This window comes from Saccostrea cucullata, unplaced genomic scaffold (genome assembly GCF_032062105.1).
Source record: "Saccostrea cucullata isolate Sc308-1 unplaced genomic scaffold, CSIRO_AGI_Scuc_v1 ctg133, whole genome shotgun sequence".
Lineage (NCBI taxonomy): Eukaryota > Metazoa > Mollusca > Bivalvia > Ostreida > Ostreidae > Saccostrea > Saccostrea cuccullata.
Window position 1 is genome coordinate 421833 of NW_026935574.1, and position 23371 is coordinate 445203.

General features: G+C 33.6%; 1 protein-coding gene across 4 annotated transcripts; it reads right to left on the reverse strand.

Moving 5' to 3' along the window:
- Positions 1 to 509: 509 nt before the first annotated feature.
- Positions 510 to 22609, reverse strand: LOC134243322 (TOM1-like protein 2). Of its 4 annotated transcripts, XM_062725581.1 has the most exons (16): positions 22456 to 22609; positions 21044 to 21128; positions 20691 to 20775; positions 20105 to 20251; positions 19498 to 19632; positions 19087 to 19140; positions 14654 to 14921; positions 13020 to 13171; positions 10934 to 11063; positions 10654 to 10756; positions 10423 to 10495; positions 10273 to 10299; positions 7024 to 7053; positions 4377 to 4442; positions 3296 to 3341; positions 510 to 2757 (listed from the first exon to the last, which is right to left on the reverse strand). In XM_062725581.1, the coding sequence occupies exons 1-16, from the start codon at positions 22511 to 22513 to the stop codon at positions 2630 to 2632; spliced, it is 1587 nt and encodes a 528-aa protein (XP_062581565.1). In that variant the 5' UTR covers positions 22514 to 22609; the 3' UTR covers positions 510 to 2629. The 4 variants fall into 4 exon arrangements, with proteins under 4 accessions (XP_062581565.1, XP_062581566.1, XP_062581567.1 ...); XM_062725582.1 differs by lacking the exon at positions 10273 to 10299; XM_062725583.1 differs by lacking the exon at positions 7024 to 7053.
- Positions 22610 to 23371: the final 762 nt, after the last annotated feature.

The window sequence follows — 23371 nt, forward strand, 5'->3', positions numbered from 1 at the left end:
TTGCTTAAAATGTTTACACAATAGGTTCTGCTTTAATACTGTTATGTTTTTATCTTTTTTGACGTTTTGTCTCTATATGATGTGTGTTCATACTTTTATTTTACTACACAATATCGTTTGTCTCGGCAATGTCATTGCTAATTGTTTTTTTAATCAGATACAAATCATAGCATATGTATACATGTATATTTTTGTATGAAGTTATATGAGTTTTATATTAAAAGGAATACTTTTACAGTCTTCATATTTCTTACCAAAACCTTACAAGATGGTCTCTAAATGATCTTTTTATAAGCTAAGAGGGAAAAAAGACATTGGGGGGGGGGGGGGGCTTGAGTGAAAAAAGTTAAGCATTCATGGAGCAATTAACACCATTTTTGTATACATCTGTAAAAATTTCAAATACAATGTAACCACTTCTTTTCAACATATTTCTATGTTTCGCTCAGCTAAATGTACTTCTTCTTGTACAAAATTAATCTTTGAACAAATTACCAAAGAAGAAAATATAACAATATTCTTTTTAATTTTCAACATCATATTAAATAGAGAAGTGTGTTAAACACTCAAATGGATACAGATTACTACAAAGTTTCTTTTACATTTATTCTGTTCGCCAAGAGATAAATATTTTATTATAATAGTACATTCAGGAAAAATTATAATAGAAAAACCCTGTCAAATGACTGTTTATTTACCTTATGGAATATGTTCTTATCCCCAAGTAGCTAAATCAATCTACATGATTATTCAGTTCAAGCAATTTTTATGATAAAATTTCCTATCAACTCTGAATTTCCAAATCAGAAATAAAGAATAGACATTCAATTTTAGTCTATATCAATCCAGATTTAAAAAAAAACAATTTAAAAATAAACAGCTTAATTTGTTTAAGGTATTAGATTAGTTCAAAAGCTTTACAAAATTCAAAGCAGACTTAATGTTCTTGAATATCTAAGTTCACTGAACTTGTACACAGATTACTAATACATATAGGACTTCACAAGTAAAGTTAAGGCCCTTTTTACAATGACCTTTAAAACACTGTAATATTCAGTTAACAATTTTATATCAAACAAACATAGATGCATACTCATTACACATTAAACTTAGATTTTAACAAAGTTTCAGCCAGTATCAAGCTGCATGTTTTTTTGTCTTTTGAGGTTTTACTTGTGTTTTTTTCTTAAAAATAAAATCTGAATGCAGGGACTGATAAATTATACTCATTACACCAAACTCATCTCATGATGTTGGTGTCTTCTCTAAAGTCATTAAACCTTTAAATCACAAGCTGTAGAGGAAGTAATAACATTTGAAACTTTAGAATCTTTTATATTTTCCAAAAATTTGCTTTCATGATCAGCAATGTGAGCAAGGCTTTTAATAAGAAATAGAGTTATTGTTTTCTGTACTATATATAAGGTCCCATGCCTTTCTAAAAATGCCTTCTTACAATGACGTCTTAATAACCTGCAGTTCTATGAAATTTGGACCCTACACAATTTTTCAATAGCATATTATTTATATATTAAGCTGAAAAACTAAACAAATTGTATACATCAAGCCTGTATAAATCAATATTTGCAGCTTGTGTTTACATGATAGTACATGCAATACATTTTAATGAAACTATAATAAATTAATTTGAATGACAAGTATAAACCTTTCAAAACTTTTTTTCTCGATAAACAATTGCTATATTCCTTTTAAAATACAGAAAACTCCTTGTTTTCTATGAATTAAGTCATGTCTTAGAACAGAATGACATACAGTCAACCCCTATTACAGTCGACCAACATTACAGGACTGTCAGATTTATATGAAGGTTTAAGATCGTGATGTAGAAGTGGATTTCTGATCGGATCAGCACTGCTGGCTCACTGCATTCAGAACATCAGTGTTCAAAACAACAAAGTTCAACTGCATCCTGGGTATTCAGAAAATTAGTGTTCAAAACATCAAAGTTCAACTGCATCCTGGGTATTCAGAAAATTAGTGTTCAAAACAACAAAGTTCAACTGCACCCATGGTATTCAAAATATTAGTACATGTACTCAAATCAACAGAGTTCAAATGTATTCAGGATATTCTGAAAAGAAGTGTTCAAGACATCAAAGTTCAACTGTATATAGGGTGGTCTGTATATCAAAGTTCAACTGTATACATTAGATGTATAATTACAAAACATTATGCCAATCAAGAGATTTTTAGTCTAATATTTGCTTCTCTTATTATCATTTGTAGTAAAAACACAAGGCATTAAGTCTCAAAAAGGACAAATTCAGACAATTCTTTTTACACATGAAACCATTCATAAATTTCTTATTAAATAATTGCATATATATCTCTTCTAAAATTGTCTTTAAATATAAATTTGAATGCAAATAGATAAATGAATAAATAAATTTATGAAATAATACTTACAACTAAAAAGAAATTAAAGGTAGCAAGAAATATTTTCTCTGATTAACAAGAATCTAACAAAGTTCTGATGATCAGTTTTCCATGGTTTGGCTTACAATGGCTGACCATGTTATGATCATGTGACAAAGTAATCAATTCATGTTACTATTATTAGTCCAGTTTCCATACATTCTTTCATACACTTTCACACAGGGTTCAAAATTTATAAAGCAAACAAGGGATTCTCTTCATCGTCCTTTTGTAGCTTCCGTGACCTTTGACCTGTAGCGGCCGTTATGCTGGGGAGGGTATCAGCAGCTTGCGCTCTGTCATTCAGGAAAGAATCAAACTCTGAAAAAAAAATTGAGTGCTTTTTAAAAAAATTATTGGTATTCAAGGTTATTTTAAGCAAAGAATAAACACAAACAAACTGAACAGTTTATCAAATTTTCTGCAATATATTGTAAACAGTTACTTTGAAATTAGCTAATCACAAAATAAGAAATAGTAATGTCAAGGTCACAGGGAAGGTCAAAGTTAAAAAAATATACCACATTTATAAAGTTATTATTAATATGTATATGTGTATAAATTTTGGTTAATATTTCTTGAATAGTTTTTTTAATATCTGAGCTAAACACAACATAAATTGACAAACTGAAGGATAATAGGATGGAAATGACAAACATTACATGTCCCAACCATATCCATAATAGGGAAAGATGATCTGTAATTCATCAAAATGACAGAATTTTTTAAAAGCAACTATTGGGTCATAGAAGCACTCTGGAGTAACAAATGACAAATATTTTGACAACTTTAAAACATGAACAAGAACGTTTTCTATTGCTATGGAGATTGAATTAGGTTAACTTTGAAGCAAACCAACCTGAACTGGATAATGAATCCTTTTGTTGATTTTTGTGTTCGTTCAACTGAAATTAATAGAAAATAAATGTAATATTATACACATTAAAATTAAATGTAACAGTGCTTAAAATTATTGTTTGCCCAGATGCACTAACATTGTCCAGTGCAATCAGCATGTATTGATGCCTGGCTAGACATGTTACACTTCTTTTATAAATTAAAATTTAGATATCGGTATTTTATAAATCTCTCTCAAATCAACTAATAGTAATGGCAGCAAAGTGCAACATGCAAAAGGGAAGAATTCTTCAGCCTGTAGGTATGGTGATCTGGCCCCCTTCACATCATTGTGATAACAAATATATAAAAGTCAAACATTTTCTCTGGCTACTCAATTTTTGGCAGGGCTGACAACTTTTATTATTACCTAATCAAATGAATTTTGTTCTTTTATTAGAGATTTAATATTTTCATCTATTCTGTATGTGTTTTCAGTTTTTCTTATCTTTTCGATCTATTGACTGCCGGGCAATAGACGTCGATCTACTGACAGGTCAATAGACTGCGCGTTCTATTGAATGGCAACATATTTCAGAAAAACCTATCCAGGTTTCGAATTTAGATGTTGTAACATTGCACAGAATTGGTAAACAATCATTTTATTTGATCTTTGGACATTGTTTATAAATTCTATGATTTCAATGGTAGGATATTTTATTTAATGAGAGTTACTTTAATTAATACACTGTGGGACGTAGAGTCCTTTGGATGAGACCATATAAACCGAGGTCCCTTGTCGCAGTAGGTGTTGGCATGAAAAAGATCCCTCCCTGCTCAATAGCCCTTAGTGCCGAGTTTAGGACAAAATTTGCTGCTCTCCAACGGCAAGTGGTGGTGTCTCCATATGAGTGAAAAATTCTCGAGAGTGACGTTAAACAATATACAATCAATCTTTAATTAATATTACAGATGCACCACATCTAGGTATTACTTTACAATGATTTGAATTTATAATGGTATGGGAATCTTCTGTAATATACAATTGTGAACACTTAATACGGAAAATAAAACTAGGTAATAAATACGTATTCGGTACTTACACTGGCTTTCTGTTCCGCCGTCAGCCATTGCTCCATCTCGGCATAATCTGTTTCTTTGTCTTGTAACTATAATTATATACATTATTGTAAGTAAAATATGGAAGAAAAATAACTATTAATGGATAATTAATTACTAGTGCTACTACTAGACAAGTTAGAAGTAAAAATGAATGAAAATTGTATTTGAATGAGAACTACAATACATTTAATTTCAAAAGAATTGTTTTGTTTTTTAAACTAAGAATCTACGAAGCATAAACATAAATTATGGGTATCTGCATATAGTACAGGCTGTTTATATAATAGTGTTGCATTATGCATGTACTATGCCTAAATAGTAGGCAGGGTTTGACACATGGTGCACGAGCCGGAGGCGAGTGCACTATGTGTCAAACCCTGCCTACTATTTAGGCATAGTACATGCATAATGCAATACTATTGTTATTATTATGCTGACTGTTGTTATTATTTATGCGGCAATCCATTTGATTTTTTCCTGAAAATAATGTTGGTAACACAGCGCACTTGCAAAAACTCATTCAAAATCTTAATACTAAAATTAGTTGCATGCTTAGTTATTTTGGTTACTAGTATTTTCTCTAAATAAGTCAGGATTTTGTGTCCCAAAGATACTCATCTTTATTTTCTGTTTTGTTAGTAAAACTGAATTGTTTACAGACGTGGATTCAAATTGATAATTTTCTTTTACATCCTTCAATCAAGCGCTATATAAAAAAGCGTTTTAATGACCCCATGATATCAATTCATCTAACGATCTGTATGTAATTAGTTTGAAACTTTGTTGTACACATTTATCTAAGATTCCTTAGAATAAATATAACTGTTTTCAAATAATATTTGTCTATTTTCTTCTTGTGTCAATTGTATAAATTAAGTTATATATTTAATAAAATTCTCCCAATCCGTGATCGTCTTTGTGGCGTATTCGATAAGGCATCGGACTGGCAATCTCATGGTCGTGAGTTCGATTCCCGGTAAGTGCATTGAAGAATTTTATTCAGAAAGTAAGGCCTTGCACTATTTCGGCATAGTATGCTTACGCTATATAAATCAGAAGACCACTATGCGAGAATAGTAGGGTATGGGTTATATAGAGACAAACTGACAGGAAGCATAATAATAGAGAATACAGCATATCTACACAAAATGAATGAGATACATTTGTGCACATAATATTAAAACATTTGTGTTCTAATTCACTGTCAACAGAAAATCCTGCTAGAGATGATGAAGGGAATCATCACTGAAACTCCAAGTTTATCAAGTGCTGGTCTACCTTTACAGCCAAAACAAGAACAATATGTTTTAATATGGAACCCATAAAAGTTCATTTAAAAGTATTTCAAACAGTTAGACCAAAAAACTGTATCAAAATGTCTGATTTGAGAAAAGGAGTAGTTGGATCAAAATATATTCAGAATGAAGTTTGTTTTTTGCCTTCGAAAAATAGGCAATACTTAGTATTAGACTTGAAAGATACTAGATGAAGTTAGTAAAATAATCATTCAATATAGGTAAAGTTTTACTCTGTACCAATAAACAAGAAGCCTATAAATCACAACACTCAACGGGTCCTGCATACTTAAAGGACACTTCAACAATTGAGAAGTCTACATTGACGGTTGACCCTGAAAATTGTAGGCAACTTTGTTTAATTTCTTTAAACAGTTTCTGTGATGCTTCACCCATTCTCATATACATGTACCAATCTCTATGTTAATAATCTTTACTGCTTTTCAGATTTTATTTTTATTATCAAACATTCATCTTTACAAGCTCATACCAAGCTCAAAGCATTTTAATAAAATTCTTTACTACAAAATGTGCCACCTGTAATGTATAAAATATCTAAGGCATGAAAACACTGAGTTGCATGTTAATCCTCCCTCCCCCTATCACACAGGGAAAATTCTTAATATGTCTCCATCAATTAAAAATCTGAATTCGGGGGTTGGGTGGGTTTGTTCTGAAGGCTAAAGTTTAAATGCCATCCAATGTAATATTATCCATGTAATATTGTTCCTCATACATCATGGCTTAATTAAAACAGTTTCTACTTCTGAAGTGATACATGTACAAACTCACTATACTGTTATTGGCCAAATTTATTTTAATCTTGTATCTGATCCGAATACACATCCAAGTTTCAATCTGTTTATGTTTCTTTAATCTAGCTCATAATATGTGTGTTATTAATGTTAAAGCAACACTGTTCTATATATAAGCAATTGTTTAAAACACAAACTGAGTAAAGTGAGGAAAAATCTGTAATGCACAGATGCAGCAACTACTTAATAGCCAAAAAATCATAATCATGCATTTTCAAGGGGGAAAAAAAATCTAAAAATTACCTTCCTATCTCTCTAGAGCAAGATCAAAATGCATTGCTGCATCTCTGTGTACAAGTTGTGTAAATGTATAAAAACTGTACAAGGCCTGTCTGTACTTCTCAAATCAAAAGTGAAAGTAAAAACAACCTCTCTTTTTCTACGTGTACACACTGAATAGAAAACAAAACATATTAGGATCTGAGGGTGTCATTTGTTCTGACTATGGATCTGACCATGTCACGGATGAGTGACCCTTGTCATTGACCATGCTTCCTCATGCATGACTTAATTGTTACCTTAAGGACCTCCTCCTCTTCTTTAGTGAGCTGTAACATACACATGTCAATCAAAATCATACCTAAATTTAACTCCTCCCACTATGCCTATCACAGATTTAGATTGGTGAACCAAAATCATCCCTATGTTTTAACTCTTCCCACAATGCCTATCACAAATACTGTAACCTTTGACAGTGCTAACAGTGTGATTTTGTCTATAATGACTACAATTCACAACATGTTAAACAAATATCTGTTAACTTTTAAAAATAGAATGAGAGAAAAAAACATCATGATCATGATGGCAACTTTTCTTTAATATATAAACATAGGTAATCAGAGATTACAGAGCTCACCTCAACGAATGTTGTCTTTAAGTAAGGCAAAGTCACACAATTAACCAACAAAAAGTATACATTCCAAAAATGAAAATATTTTTAAAAGCAATTTTGATCTGATACTTTGAAATAGACCTACATAAAAAATTTAAACTACTTCTTCTTCATGAAAATGTAATGAAAATCCAGCATCTGAAGCAAATTTGAGAGTTTTCATCTCTTGATGCAGCATTTGTGCAAGTTTGGTTTATACAATGTTATAAATGTATAAGCCTTATAGTTTTTGGTAATAGACCTGCAACCATAACTTTTACCTCGTCTATTATCTGAAAAATGTATGTCGAATTCAGCATCCGAAGCAAGTCCATTAGTGTGCATCCTTAGATGTATCATCCATGCAAGTTTGCTCATTATAGGGCTCATAGTTTATTGGAAATGAAACATGCATCAAAACTAACATTTTCACTCATCCACAAAAAGTAGGTCAGATTCAGCATCCGAAGCAAGCCTGGAAGTATGCATCCTTAGATGTATCATCTATGCAAGACTGGTCATTAAAGAACTCATAGTTCCTTGGAAATGAAACCTGCACCAAAAACTTTTAACTATTCACTCAACCGGAAAATGTAGGTCAGATTCAGCATCCGAAGCAAGCCTGGTAGTGTGCATCCTTAGATGTATCATCCATGCAAGTTTGGTCAACATAGGGCTTATAGTTACTTGCAAATGAAACCTGCACCAAAAACATTAACCTGTTCGCTCAACTGGAAAATGTAGGTCAGATTCAGCATCCGAAGCAAGCCCGGTAGTATGCATCCTTAGATGTATTATCCATGCAAGTTTGGTCAACATAGGGCTTATAGTTACTTGGAAATGAAACCTGCACCAAAAACTTTAACCTGTTCACTCAACTGGAAAATGTAGGTCAGATTCAGCATCCAAAGCAAGCCCTGTAGTATGCATCCTTAGATGTATCATCCATGCAAGTTTGGTCAACATAGGGCTTATAGTTACTTGGAAATGAAACCTGCACCAAAAACTTTAACCTGTTCACTCAACCGGAAAATGTAGGTCAGATTCAGCATCCGAAGCAAGCCCGGTAGTATGCATCCTTAGATGTATCATCCATGCAAGTTTGGTCAACATAGGGCTTATAGTTACTTGGAAATGAAACCTACACCAAAAACTTTAACCTGTTCGCTCAACCGGAAAATGTAAGTCAGATTCAGCATCCGAAGCAAGCCCGGTAGTATGCATCCTTAGATGTATCATCCATGCAAGTTTGGTCAACATAGGGCTTATAGTTACTTGGAAATGAAACCTGCACCAAAAACTTTAACCTGTTCACTCAACCGGAAAATGTAGGTCAGATTCAGCATCCGAAGCAAGCCCGGTAGTATGCATCCTTAGATGTATCATCCATGCAAGTTTGGTCAACATAGGGCTTATAGTTACTTGGAAATGAAACCTACACCAAAAACTTTAACCTGTTCACTCAACCGGAAAATGTAGGTCAGATTCAGCATCCGAAGCAAGCCAGGTAGTATGCATCCTTAGATGTATCATCCATGCAAGTTTGGTCAACATAGGGCTTATAGTTACTTGGAAATGAAACCCACACCAAAAACTTTAACCTGTTCACTCAACTGGAAAATGTAGGTCAGATTCAGCATCCGAAGCAAGCCCGGTAGTATGCATCCTTAGATGTATCATCCATGCAAGTTTGGTCAACATAGGGCTTATAGTTACTTGGAAATGAAACCTGCACCAAAAACTTTAACCTGTTCACTCAACCGGAAAATGTAGGTCAGATTCAGCATCCGAAGCAAGCCCGGTAGTATGCATCCTTAGATGTATCATCCATGCAAGTTTGGTCAACATAGGGCTTACAGTTACTTGGAATTGAAACCTACACCAAAAACTTTAACCTGTTCACTCAACCGGAAAATGTAGGTCAGATTCAGCATCCGAAGCAAGCCCGGTAGTATGCATCCTTAGATGTATCATCCATGCAAGTTTGGTCAACATAGGGCTTATAGTTACTTGGAAATGAAACCCACACCAAAAACTGCACCAAAAATGTTAACCTGCTCCAAAAACATTAACCTGGTCATTCCTTTGCTGAAATTGCAGCATCTGAAACTTTGACTGGTACAATGAAACACACTAGAAACATCTTCCATGCATGTCTAATCAATATAGGACATAGAAGTACTTAAAAAGAAAACTGCTCAAAAAAACTTAACCTTAACCCGGGACGCCGACGCCGACGGTATTACATAAGCTCCCCCAACTTCGTTGAGGTGAGCTAAAAATACTTATTTCATAGAATTGTGAAAATAGCATTAAAAAACTGTGATTAGTACGCATCAAAACAAAGAAAAGAATATCAAAATACCTGGTTTCTTTTTGAGCCCCTTTTGTAGCTCAACCCTTTTTCTTGGGGTCATGGTTTGACCAAATTAAAATCAACACTACCTCAGAAACGTTTCATATAATTTCCCATTTTTGGTCTGGTGAACTTGAAAAGAAGACTTTTAATGATCCCACCCACTTTTGCTATTTCATGACTATCTCTCCTAGAAGGCTTGGTCCTTCATTTCTAATATTGAATCCTAGAATCTTCTTAACACAAGGATGCTACTTGCCTTCTTGAATGAAAATTGGTCCAATGGTTCTTGAGAGAAGTTGAAAATGTGAAAAGTTTACAGTCAAACAGAAAAACACTAGACAATGTTTGATCAGAAAAGCTTGTCTGAGCTCAGCTGAGTAAAAGATGATTAACTATAGAGGATGACAAACTTGATGTAAATTAGTGAATTCCCAGAATGCAGCACACCATATGTTATCTAGTATGAGAATTACAGTAAAGCAATGAAATGAAGCAGAGAACCAGCTAAATTCCGTCACTACAATCATTCCTTATTACCTGTAGGACTTCCTCATCGGTTGTAAACTGAAAAGGCATTTTGACAAATCATTCTTCATAAATATGCTTTACAATTCTTTAGATTTGTTGATCACGGCACTAAACCTATAAACGTTCTTAGCATACTCTGACTCATTAGAACCGACTTACATTGTTTTTGGAGTTGACCACAGCTCCTAATCCAGCTTTATTAAACTGGTCCTCCTGCTGATTTGCGTAACTTCTACAATGTAAAATATTTACAAAATGCTGCAACAACAGTTAGCTGTTAAATTCTTATTGAACATTGGACAATGCTCAGCTTAGCACTTGACTCACAGACATGGAATTCTCTCTTTAATACTGATAAGTGATATTGTTATGTTGGATGTCCATACTTACCCCATTGTCTGTTTGTTGGTATCAAAGGACTGCCGAGACTGGGCAAACATGTCAAAATCATCGTCATTGTGTCCCGTAGCGGGCGCTGAATTTTTTCCAATATCTACCAAGAAAACAGAGAAAATTTCAATAAATATCGTACCATAAAATTTGATTTTTTTTTGTATGAACATTTTGTAATCCCTACACAGACAAGTCTTGGCAATCATTGTCATGTAATGCATATGGTGATATCATTTAACCATTTTCCATCTGCAGAGTAATGTATAAGATTTCTTACCCAGATTGGCCATCTGTGATGTAACTTGTGGGGCCAGCTGTGGGGCGGGGACATGGGTGTCATCCCCCAAGTCGATGAGATTCCCTACAGCAGGGGCAGGCTGTGAGGGAACGGGTGCAGGGGACGAAGCCTGAAAATAACACACATCGAGATGTTTGTTAGTTAACAATAAAGTGCCACGCCACAGCATGATACCCCCGTCAAAATATTACACAATTATCTTTAACAGTTTAGACTGCAAGAAAATGACACTTCAACCTTGATTCTAAGATTTCCATGATTTTTCCATTTTTAAAAAAAAATATTTCTTTATCCATCCCCTGTGCTGTAGACATAATTAAAACAAATATTACATAACTGACAGATTTCTGTACTGTTTGTGTTTCAAATGCCGGCCATCCTAATAAACAATATCAAATTAGTCTTAACAACTTAATCTATGTCAAATTAATTTTGAAAAGAAAGGCTGGCCATCAAATGACATTTGCTATCACCAGCACTTCTTCTGTCTAATCCCCAAAGACAGATAAGGCAGCGCTTGATCAGATAGCCTTCCTACATTGAACTCATTAATTAATCTTTGACTGGATGCTTTTCTACTCATTACTCCCTAAATATTAATGGATCTGCACTTTTTATCCTAAAACACTTTTAAAACATATAAAATACTCCATGATTTCTTTTTAGATTTAATGCTAGACAGGTTTTATATTTAATTCATATGGTCAAGTAGGCATGCTGATTCAACCCCACCCCATAAAATTAGTTTTTAATTAATTAATATCATATAATATCAGATTATTAGTTTATTATGCAATATCAAATAAGTTTTAATTACTTTTTATCAAATTCATTTTAAAACTTAGCTAGCCACCAAGAGCTATTTTTAATCTAACAGCTAGGCTGGCTGTCCATTTGCCCAATACCCAAGGGATAACACCAAACCTCCTCACACTAAACCCATTAATTTCTCTCTAATTTGACATGCAACTTTCTGCTATCAAAATTCTTCCTAACCAGTGCTTGATAATTATGCCCATGGGACAAACTGAATTCCTCTCATTAAACACTGAAATTTGTTTAAGATTGCAGAAAGTATATGATGAAAAAATAAGTTTTTACTTGATTTAATACTTTTTAATAAGGATACAACTCTATTTTTTACATTTTTAGGATTATGAAATTTAAAATTTAAAAAACTTAAATTTTTAAAAAATTTCACTAAAATTAAAGGTCACAGTGACCTTGAAATAGGTCGCGACACACCTTCTACCTAAGATGTATACTTTTGCCAAGTTTGATAGCTCTAGGTCTAATAGTTTTCTAGTTATGAGCCGGACAGGATTTTTCCATATTTGGCCATAGCATCTTTATTAAAGGTCAGAGCGACCTACTTTTGGTGCGCGACACACCGTCTACCCAAGAAGTATCAGTTGACAAAGTTTGATAATCCTAGGCCTAATAGTATTGAAGTTATGAGCCGGACACGAATGGACAGACGGACAGACGGACGGACGGACGGACATGAAGCCTATAACATAATACGTCCCGTCTTAAGACGGGCGTATAAAAATACAAATTCCCTTCCTTTTCACATTGCAACCTTAACATCAAGGTCTTTCTGTCACAGCACTGTCCTACTGTCCTTTGAAATAACTTCTTGTGACTGGTCATGATGCATTGAAAGATCACTAGCAAGGGCATGCTCAAGCTTGAATATATTCAAAATATACTGAAAGGGAGGTGAAAACTTTTGTAAGAAGTATATTTTACACTTTTATGAATGAATTCTGACCTGATACACTTTCACCAGAGGATGGTGTATCTGTAATCCTTTAGGACCTTATACATTATACTGACTTGTTTGTATAATGGTGGTGTCTCACTTATAGAGGGTGGTGTATCTGTACACCTTTAAAATGTCATGATAACCTGTTCATATGAGGGTGGTGACACACTTTCAGAGGGTGGTATATATCTGTAAACCTTTGGGAAGTTTTACTTACTAGTACCTGTTCGTAGGAGGGTGGTGACACACTCTAAGACATTACACTGACCTGTTCATATGATGGTATGTTATACTGACCTGTTCGTATGAGGGTGGTGACACACTTTCGGAGGGTAAGGGTTCTGAAGGCTGGGAGCTCTGCTGCCCGGATTGTCCCGTTCTATATCGCTCAAACCTCTCATATCTCAGAAAGACATTGTTCATGTCATCATTAATGCGTAAAAGCTCATCTATGAAAAAAAATAAGGGAAACAAATTACTCCATGATATTTATTTACTTGACGAATACAAATGACAAATGACAAAAAGAACCTTTCTAGCTTGCAAGACCCCACATTAAAGAGAGCCAGAGTCTTTTATGATTTTTTGTTTATATATTATGGTCAAATCTGAATAGCATGCTTTCATTTTGGAAAAATAATTATTCTTAGAAAAGAGAAGATGCCATTTAATAACAAGGACCCATCACACACCTGATTAGACAAAACCTATAGCACAGATACATGTATGGACACACATCCAAAGTCATTCTTAAGTTGTTTCACATAATCTAAAATTTACTTGAAACAAAAAACAAAACAAAAAAATTGAAAAAATCACTCCAAATCTAGGTCTTTGTAACTTTTTGTACACAAGAGATGTTTGTAAAACACTTACTGTGAAATCACAAATTTTGTGGGGGTTTAATTTTTGTTGTTTTCGAGGTATGAAGAGACCCACGAATTTATGTCCACCACAAAATGTAAAATGATACATACATTACTACTCAACCATTCTTCATCCACAAATTCAAATCCCCACGAACCAAGAGTTTTTACTCAAACCACAAAAATTTGACCCCACGAAAATATGTGATTTTACAGTATGCCCCCCTTCCCAAATAATTGGAATTTTTTAAAGTCCAAGGGGCATAATTCTGTCCAGAATGGCTTGATCGTACCCAAAACCTAGATATTCTTATGAAAAATCAGGATACCAAATTTCATTTCAATAATATGTGCAATCTCTGCAAAATGAAGATAAACTGATGGTGTACCTACAGACTGACAGACCAACAGACAGCGGCAAAGCAATGTGCCCTCCCTTCTTCGAAAGTGGGCATACATATATAAAATATCCAACCCTTTTAAACATTCTAAAATAACTAAAAAAAAATTCATAGCAAGAAAATCCACACACTTTAAGGTTTCATCTCTGATTCCACTCCAAGAGAACACAACCAACTGTACAGATATAAATATCTAAATCTTATTGAGTTTAAGCAACATGTTCCCAACCCTTCACCTATTGACTAAGTATCTTCTTGAATGACCTTGAAATTTTAAATGAACTTTAAGTCATTCAACTAGTCACTTCATATAAATATCACCTTGAAATTTCAAGGAGATTGGATGTAAAAAGTATTTTTTTAAGGAGTACAGTATACCGGGTTATTTTTGCCCTCTGTTATTTTCACCATTTTCCACTTGTGAACAATTTTGCCCCATTTTAAATTCGCCCAGTCACAGTTCTATTGAAGAAAATATACTGTCTTCTCTAAATTCACCCGTTTACAAACTCATTGATTATAACACAACTGTTATTGGGGCAAAGGGGTCGAAAATAAAACGAGGACAAAAATTTCCCTGTATACAGTATTATTTCTCCTAGATAGCGAGACAGAAGAACAGATGTCATTAGTTAACATACATAGAAAAAGTCATGTGACTTACTTGTAGCCTCCTCATTGGCTATTTTGTCTATTAATTCCACCAATCGCTGCTGCATCTGCCTGTTTGTCCTGTTGAGTTCCTGTAGGAGCTCTAGGTCTGAGGGGTCAATGTTAGAAGGAGACAGTTCCATCAACATCTCACTCATTACGCGGAGGTTACCTTGGACGACGTTTAACTCCGTTTTTAACTTGGTCATCTGCTCCGCTGAGGGGTTGATGGGACCTGTAGGGGCTTGGGGGGTGGGAGGGGACACTGGAGCCTGCTGGGGCTAAAATAGACCACACAGTTATTAAAGATTTGTTTGAGTCTCTGAGAAGCAAGTTACAATACCAGTCAAAAATGAAATGTAACAAAAAATTACCCTTTTTTAAATGAAACACAAAGCAATACAAAATACATGGCTTGATAGCTTATCAAGACACTGCCAATTTTTAAAACTGACCAGTTTCTTTTTCTGATCATCAACATATGATTAAGAACCAACAATTAAGCTTCACAATAGATATTACAAGGAAATGATTCTATAAGACATTCACTGAACAGTGTACTTCTTTCTTAAGAACAACATTGTTACAGGTATGATATACAGACATTGATAAGAATGATACAGAAGCAGTATAAATGACCCACTGTCAACCAAACAGTAAGATTTTCTCTGATCTAACATTCCAGTTTACCATTTTGTATTAGACAAATAAATATTCCGTAGAGAATTCCAGCACAAAACAAATGACCAGTTAGCTGTATATCTGTGAGTGTTAGACAGGAATAATCAATATTTTGATGGAGGCTGAAATATACAGCAGGTAGCTGTCACAGGTAAACAGTCAACTCGTAACAAGTCCTCACCTTGTGACCAATACTAAAAATAACCTTAGTCTCCAAGCATAGGCTTCACAAAACCAGACTTTTTACTCATTGATAATTATCTAATTATAAAATATTTATATATAGCATTGGAGATCTATTGCTTAGCTCAAAATCTAGATTTGTATTTTAACCATATACAATTCAATTCACTTTATTGACAATTACCATGTCGGCATACAGTCATGAACATGAATAACATAACATAAATTAACACAATTAATACAAGCATAGATAAAGTGAGAAATATGAGGTGAACAAAATTGTGTATTTCTCAATATTAATATTCATTTTTGACTTTCTTTTCTGATGTCAAAGCACTTTTTCAAGAAACAACATATCCTTCTAGCAGTTGAAATATTTGTAGGATTGACAATTTTTCTAATGGGGTTATCACTAGTATATGTGTTTACATTAAATATATCATTATAATTGCATCTATATTGATCATACTTTGGACAATAAAGAACAAAATGTTTTTCGTCTTCAACAAACAATTCTCGAATTATCGCCATTTGATTCATTGCCATTTTCGCAATACCGCCATGATTTACCAAGAACGTTTTTCCTGCTATATAAAATTCTCTTTATAACGCCAAATTCGCATACCGCCATCCGCCACCCTGTTTTCACAACAAACGTCCATTTTTATGTGTCAATCATCTCGATAATACCGCCACAGGTGCATGTGGTCAGTGAAGCGCGACTAATTGGTTGACGCTATCCCTGTTATAAAGCATGCAAAGCCAGTCAAGGTACATGTAATTAAGTAAACAATAATTTTAACATGAACTGTTAGAATAATTTTGATTTCTGTTTAATAAAATCATTTAGTCAAGGCTTCGCCACGAAAGAGGTCGTTGTAAAGTACGCCGATAACAATATTACTTTGATGATCTCTGCTTTTAAAAACAATGCAAAGTTTGCTTTAAAATTAGTCAGAAATTGTGAACGTTTCATTAACAATGATGTCATAAACAATGAATTTATTCAAGAACTCATTTTTCGTACTATAGGCAATATATCACGTACGACGATCGACCCAGCATTCTTTTTTCAATATCAGACGTGCAGATTTACATGCATACACATGTACTTGTCTTTATTTTTTAATATTTCATAACTGAATATTTTGTTTTAGCCAAAATTGTGCATAAAAAAAATTACTTGAAGTATTTTCAAATTTAGAAATATGTTTATATATACATGTACATGTAATAATAAGAATAGAAACACTAAATGATATTTCTAAAAACGATAACTCTACGTCTTATTTCCTGCAAGATGGAAAATTCAATTCATCGCCAAATTCGTTATACCGCCATGATTTCTAAATTACAAAAGGTGGCAGTTTATCGAGAATTAACTGTATATGTGCATTTTGTTGAATATGATCCCCAGTTTTAACCCCACCCAAATCTAAGGTCCATAATTTGAAGAACAGAAGGTCCATTGGCATCAATGCTGACCTGAGTAACTATAGACCTGCTCCAATATGAGTTAAACTGCAAAAACCATTTTTTCCCTTAGGAAAACCCCAAATATTTCTCTGATCAGGACATAAATAGAAGTGTTACAGATGTACATGCTTGGACATACAAATGAAGAAATGAACAACCCTATCTCTATATAAAAACCCACACAACATAATTGATTTTCAAGCTGGGTTTCAAAATAAATAAATCAAGAAAATTTGGTCTCTTCGTGTAATTTTTTTTTATATGTACCATGTTTTATTGGAGAAATTATTGGAGAAAAAAGCAGTTTAAAAAAATCTTTAAGACACATACAATGGGAACAATACAGTAGCACAAGCCTTCCATGCCTATAGGCAACAAAGCTAGAAACGTATACATATTTCTTTAATAATTCTGAGTAAACTTTCCTCTTTGAGGATGAACAGTTGGTTAAACAAACAACAAATTATAATACAAAGCACAATAGAGGTTCAGACCTTATCTACTGGGTTTGTGGCGACTACATATTTGCTCTGTAAAATGTTTAATCAAATGTCAATTTTCAAAATACACATGTAAGACCATAATTGAACATGTTGAATAAGCTTTCTATTAATTCTCTTCCATAGGTTTTCCAGCAAATCAACTTTTTACATTTTACTACTTTACTAAGTTTAGAATTTTGGATTTCCTAATTAGGAATTATAAGAGATAAAGCTCATCTTTGGACATTTGGAAATGTTATGCTCAAGCTCAGTAACATTTTTTGACTCAAAATACTCTGAAATAGCCACTGACAGAGATGCCACAAGCTGAAATATCAAATTACAACTGAAATCGTATTACTTGTAATGATATTAGAACCCATTTTTCAGATCAAATTGTATTACATGTAATGATTTATGGTCAAGGTCCCATTTTGCAGACACAGATTGTATTACATGTAATGATATAAGATCCAATTTTCAGACATAAATTGCAATATATAATTATATTAGATCCTTTTCTCAGCCATAGTGTATTATATGTAATAAAATCATATCCTTTTCTCAGACAAAAATTATATTACATGTTATAATATCAGACCTAGTACCAATATAAAATGGCACCATTCCCAATGTCAACCAGCTGGTAAGGTCCAAGGGCATGCTACCCCTTTAAATAAAATATGAATTTGAAAGCAGACAGCATTTTCAGTTTTCTAGACACCAATCTACTTTTTTTTCGCATTGAGATTGAAAAGAGTGGCATGTCTTCTGCTTTACATATAAAAAGGCATTATTGATCTCCTCTTACTGGACTTTTGCGAAAAGCGTTGACTTTTATAGTCGACGGCTTACTTTTACACTTTGACAATATACATGTATTTAAGCTCTTTTGCAATAAAAATATTTAGCTCAACATTTAATTACACAAAAATAACGGACTGAAATAAAGCGCATGCATGTTGCCCACTAAGAATTCTACAATCAACCTACCCGCCAATACCGCCCTTCACATGCTAGTGCCCCTAACACCAAACCTATGACCACTTGAAAGGTTTTCTTATTCATTATCAATTCTGTATCTCCATACATGACATAGGTTTAAATGATGAAGTAAACTGTCAACTGTAAAAGTCAGTGTCTTCGCAAAAGTCCACTAAACAATCAAAAAGGCTTTTATTAATGGACTTTGGACAATATTAAATTACTCTTTTGATTAAAAACAATAACACTAAAATGTACTAATAAAATTTTTCTCAATTTTTTTTTTATGGCACAATCATGATTTCAGCTAGTTTATGTACTAATAGATTTTGAAACTCTGCTCAGGGTGCCTGTTTGTAACATCTGCATGAAAACTTTAGAATACCGAAGATGTACTATTTCAGATTGAGATTCATTAGCACTATATGTTTTTCCTGAAATTTGACACAGCATTCTTAAAGAATATTAAAGACATACAATGGCAGTCAAAGAAATCTGCATTACTTTTCTACCCATGGGTTGAACAGAAATTGTGAATCAGCAGAATTTTCACCTTGGTTTCGCCATTTATAATAAATGTATATAAATTCTGTCATGAATATTACCCAAACTTTACAGCTAAACAAAAATGACTACTCACAGCTCTAGTTGACGGTCTTAATCGACTTAATCCTGGGTCCACCTCTGATGTGCTCTGTAAATATAATAATATAATAATATAATACAATCTGGGAAACATCTCTATAAACCCAACAATATAATACTGTTCAGGGAAATAATTTCATATACTAAAACATTATCAGTTAATGCAATCCAGGGATATTACTCTACATTCTCTATTACATGTATGTAATATGATCTGTTACATAGCATCAATATCCTTATAATATACTAGTAACACAATCTAGTAAAATAACTCTAAAAACCCTACTTTACAATATATACAGAAAAAACAGATCATTAAATTCCAGGAAATAACTTTCGTGTTTATTGTTATTCAGTATTCTTTTACTAAATCAGTCACACAGTGATTTGAGTAAGAGTAGCCTACCCTGGCTGGTGTATGGATAGGGGCCATGTGGTCCAGATCTGTCATGGGAAACTCTATCCCCTTTGCCTTCAGATCCTGGTAAACTTTGTCTATCTCCTTTAGCTCTGGTGTCCCCCTGAAGGCATCTGCCCATGTCTGAGTGAAAAAAAGGTTAAAGGTCAAGGTCAAAGTCTGAAGCATGGTATAAGAGTACTTTTTAGAGATCTTGATGTCCAATTATTTATCTGCTGCAACTTAAGCTTAACATTCCACAATTCCAAAGTTAGAACAATTATTGAGAGTATGCTTTAGATCAATGCTCTCAAAACTCATAGCTTTATACCTCTTGGCTCAACAGATAAGATGTTATTTTAAAGAATAAAATATTATTCATAGAAAAGTTAAAGATAATGTCTGGGTCCACTATGGTTAACCCCAGAATTAAAAAAAAAGTATCTTGTGACAAACTTTATAAGTTAAAATGAAATTTCATTTTATACTTTTTAATTCAAAAGATAAATGGTGTGAGCACTGACACACAAACAGTAGTGTCTGAAATGATTCTACTCTGCAAACAAAAAAATAAATCAATAAAAATATTCCTCAAGATTGTTTTTCGTAAATTTACCTGAATAAGACTGAGAACTTTCTCCTGAACTGCCTGTGGGGGGTCGTACTTTGGACCGATGACCTTGACCAGGTCGGACAGGAAGTCTTTGGTTGCCACCTGGAGGTGAAATCTTCTGCCACAGTTCTTTACACACGTTTCCAGGCACTGAAAGATTGAAATCATGTAACCCATCTATTGTTGTATGAGGTGCAGTGTATTTAGCCATCAAAGTTAATTAATAATATACATTTAATGCATGATTGTAAGGAAATTATGAAGATTTATTTAGCCAAGAAAACTTATAATTTCAGAGGGCTTTGCCCAATGGGAATATACGTACATGTAGTATTTCTTACAATTACAATCAGCAATTTTGCGGCGTGAACCAGGCTATTGTGATGTCTACTGCTCTTGGAAGTTTTCATTCAATGAACGATAATTATTGCGGGAAATGCACTATATATACAAAGACGTTGATGAAAAGCGTGCCAACAACAGGGAAATATGAAGTTTTATGGCCTTGTCACTTGATAATCTACAACCAATCAGATAATGCGTTGTATAGAATAATTATAAAGCTGTATAATAAGCATGATTTACTTACTGTTAGTGTATACATGACCGCTGTGTGGTTTTTCCCCATGTTCTGTGATAACCTTTTTCTGATTGCCCGAGCCGCATCCTTAGGACTGAATAAAGAACACAAAACTCATATGTTAATTACAACATAATTTACAAACAACTTTAGCATACTGTTTCTGGTTATTATGATGATTTGACAATCTTATTTGAGAGAAATTTAATGAATGTTTAATCAATGAACTTTTCTTTTTCAAAAAATAATTACACATGTACTTTTCTTTGACATTAAACATCTTCACAAACTGCACAAAAAATTATGTGTATGGCTATTTCAAAATAAAAGAGTGTACAGTTGAGCATGTTCTAAGGGCTCACCCTTCATCTGTTTCATTGATGATATCACAAACTTCCATCAAAACCATCCAGTTTTCTGAGGCTTGTGATCCATCTGTGCCTCTCTCTGAACAAAATTAAAACAAAATATCTGCATATAACATGCTTACCACTGAAATACTTGTACATTAATATCATAGGTGAGGAGAACCGTAAAAAATGAAGAAAATTACCACTAAAATCCTATGTGTATATGATCAGAGGGAGGATTTCAATTGAAAACCGAATGAAGAAAATTACCATAAAAAGAAACAAAAACATTTGTACTGTTAAAATCCATATGAAAATGCAGCTGCCAAAGAAGTTGGGAGCAATTATTAAAAAAAGACCAAAAAAAAATTAACAAATTATATTGTCATACCTTTAAAAATTTGATCCTAATCCTATACAAATCTATACAATAATAAGTCTAACATTTCTAATATTTTACTGAGCGGGCATAAAAAAAATTGGTGTTTGACTGCTAAATAAGATGTTGGACCTGTCAAGGAGATGCTGGACCACTCATGTCATACAATGGGTGTAGCTTATCTCATTTGTATTGGTTGGTGTTTAACAGTGATGGACCTAATACATGTATTTAATATCTCGAAAGACAGTATAAGATACATGGCATGTCAAAAAAGATTTAAAACAAAAAGTATTAAAAAAAACATTTATTGACTGTGTTTTTGGGCAAAATGTATTTTGCCGACCCTCGAACCAAACTGTCTGCCTTCAGCCTAACAGTCTCAAGCAAACAGTTTGGTTCTTGGGTCCGACAAAACGCATGTTGCTCTCGAACTCAATCAATATATGTAAAATATTTATTTTCATCTTCAAGAAAACATGTTATGCTTCTAAACAATAATAATCTATTCATGTAAACTTCCAAAAGGGTAATAAAAAAATCTGCATGTCTACACAGTGCTTGGAACTTTCATCCATCTAATTTGTTTTAACAAGATCTAATATAGAGATGTAGAAAGGTGTATTTTGTGGCATGCATTGGTCCCCTTGTTGGTCAAACAATGACACAATATAATGAGTAATCAACGGGAGGTTGAAGGGCATAGACTGTCCACTGTGAGAACCTGTCAGCCCAGCTGATGTATCTACGTATCTATCATTATATTGGGGTTACCGATGGGTGTAACTTTCAATTTCATACTTATAAAAATATACCTGTCTCGGATTATATATTTATTACTAGGGAAAATTATTCCGAGTGATTCCGGGTTAACAATCAATCAATCAATGGCATTGCATCCACTGACTTTCCAGGATTTTATCTGGCCATTCTGTGTCTCTAATTTTGTTTGAGTAGGTTTACTCCTTGCATATCCTCAGATATACGACAAAATTAAAATACATGCTTCAAAAATTATGAGATGTTGACATCCCTACACGCCTACCAATCAACTGTCCAACTTGCGTCGCAAGAGGATTTCCATGTCCGAAGAGAGCAGCCATTTTCAGGTAAATAACAATATGACGTCACACCCTTACATTGACCCACTTCTTGGTGAGTCAGACGCTTGTGATCTTCCCATGGTGTAGGTATATTTACCACGAAGGCCAGAACTGCACATCGATTGATGAATAAATTTTTTAATTTATCACACTAGTATAGACATTAATCCAGGTGATATATCCCGTAATTTTTATATATCAAAACACTGGCTAAACGAAAAGTTATTGACAGATGAATCTCAGAAAATGAAAAACAAAAGACCCGCGGGTCACAAAGCTCACCCGAGTTACTAATCAATGATCCATTGTAAAACATAGAATACTGTAAAACATAGATTACATATTGTAAATATGTCCTATTCTATGAAGATCATGATTCGAAAAAAAACTTGGATCCACTGGAAAATGCTCAGAAATAGGTTCCTTAGACAGGGAAAAATTGGGATGGCAATCAGTTCAGTTCAGTTATGGAGTTCCCTCCTATGTATAAGGAGCACCCGAAAAGGTGGTTTCATAAATTTGAATATATATACAATTTGATTCCGGGGGGGGGGGTATTATTTTTTTTACGAGTCGGATTATTTATTTTCATGCCAATCAAGGACAGGTGATTCAGGGTCACTGTGATATAATTTTAATTAAACTGGCATTGGAAAAGGACAAAAGAAAGAAGAAAAAAATAATGTGAATAAGTAGTGTACAGTTTTCCTAACACCAAGAAAACTTACACATATACAATGGTGTTTTAAAATAAGACATGTCCTGTTGCTACTATTTACAGGTGCATGTACTGTTTCAAATATTTGAATATTTTAATTGACCCCATGATCAGGACAACCATAGAAGAATATATCATGT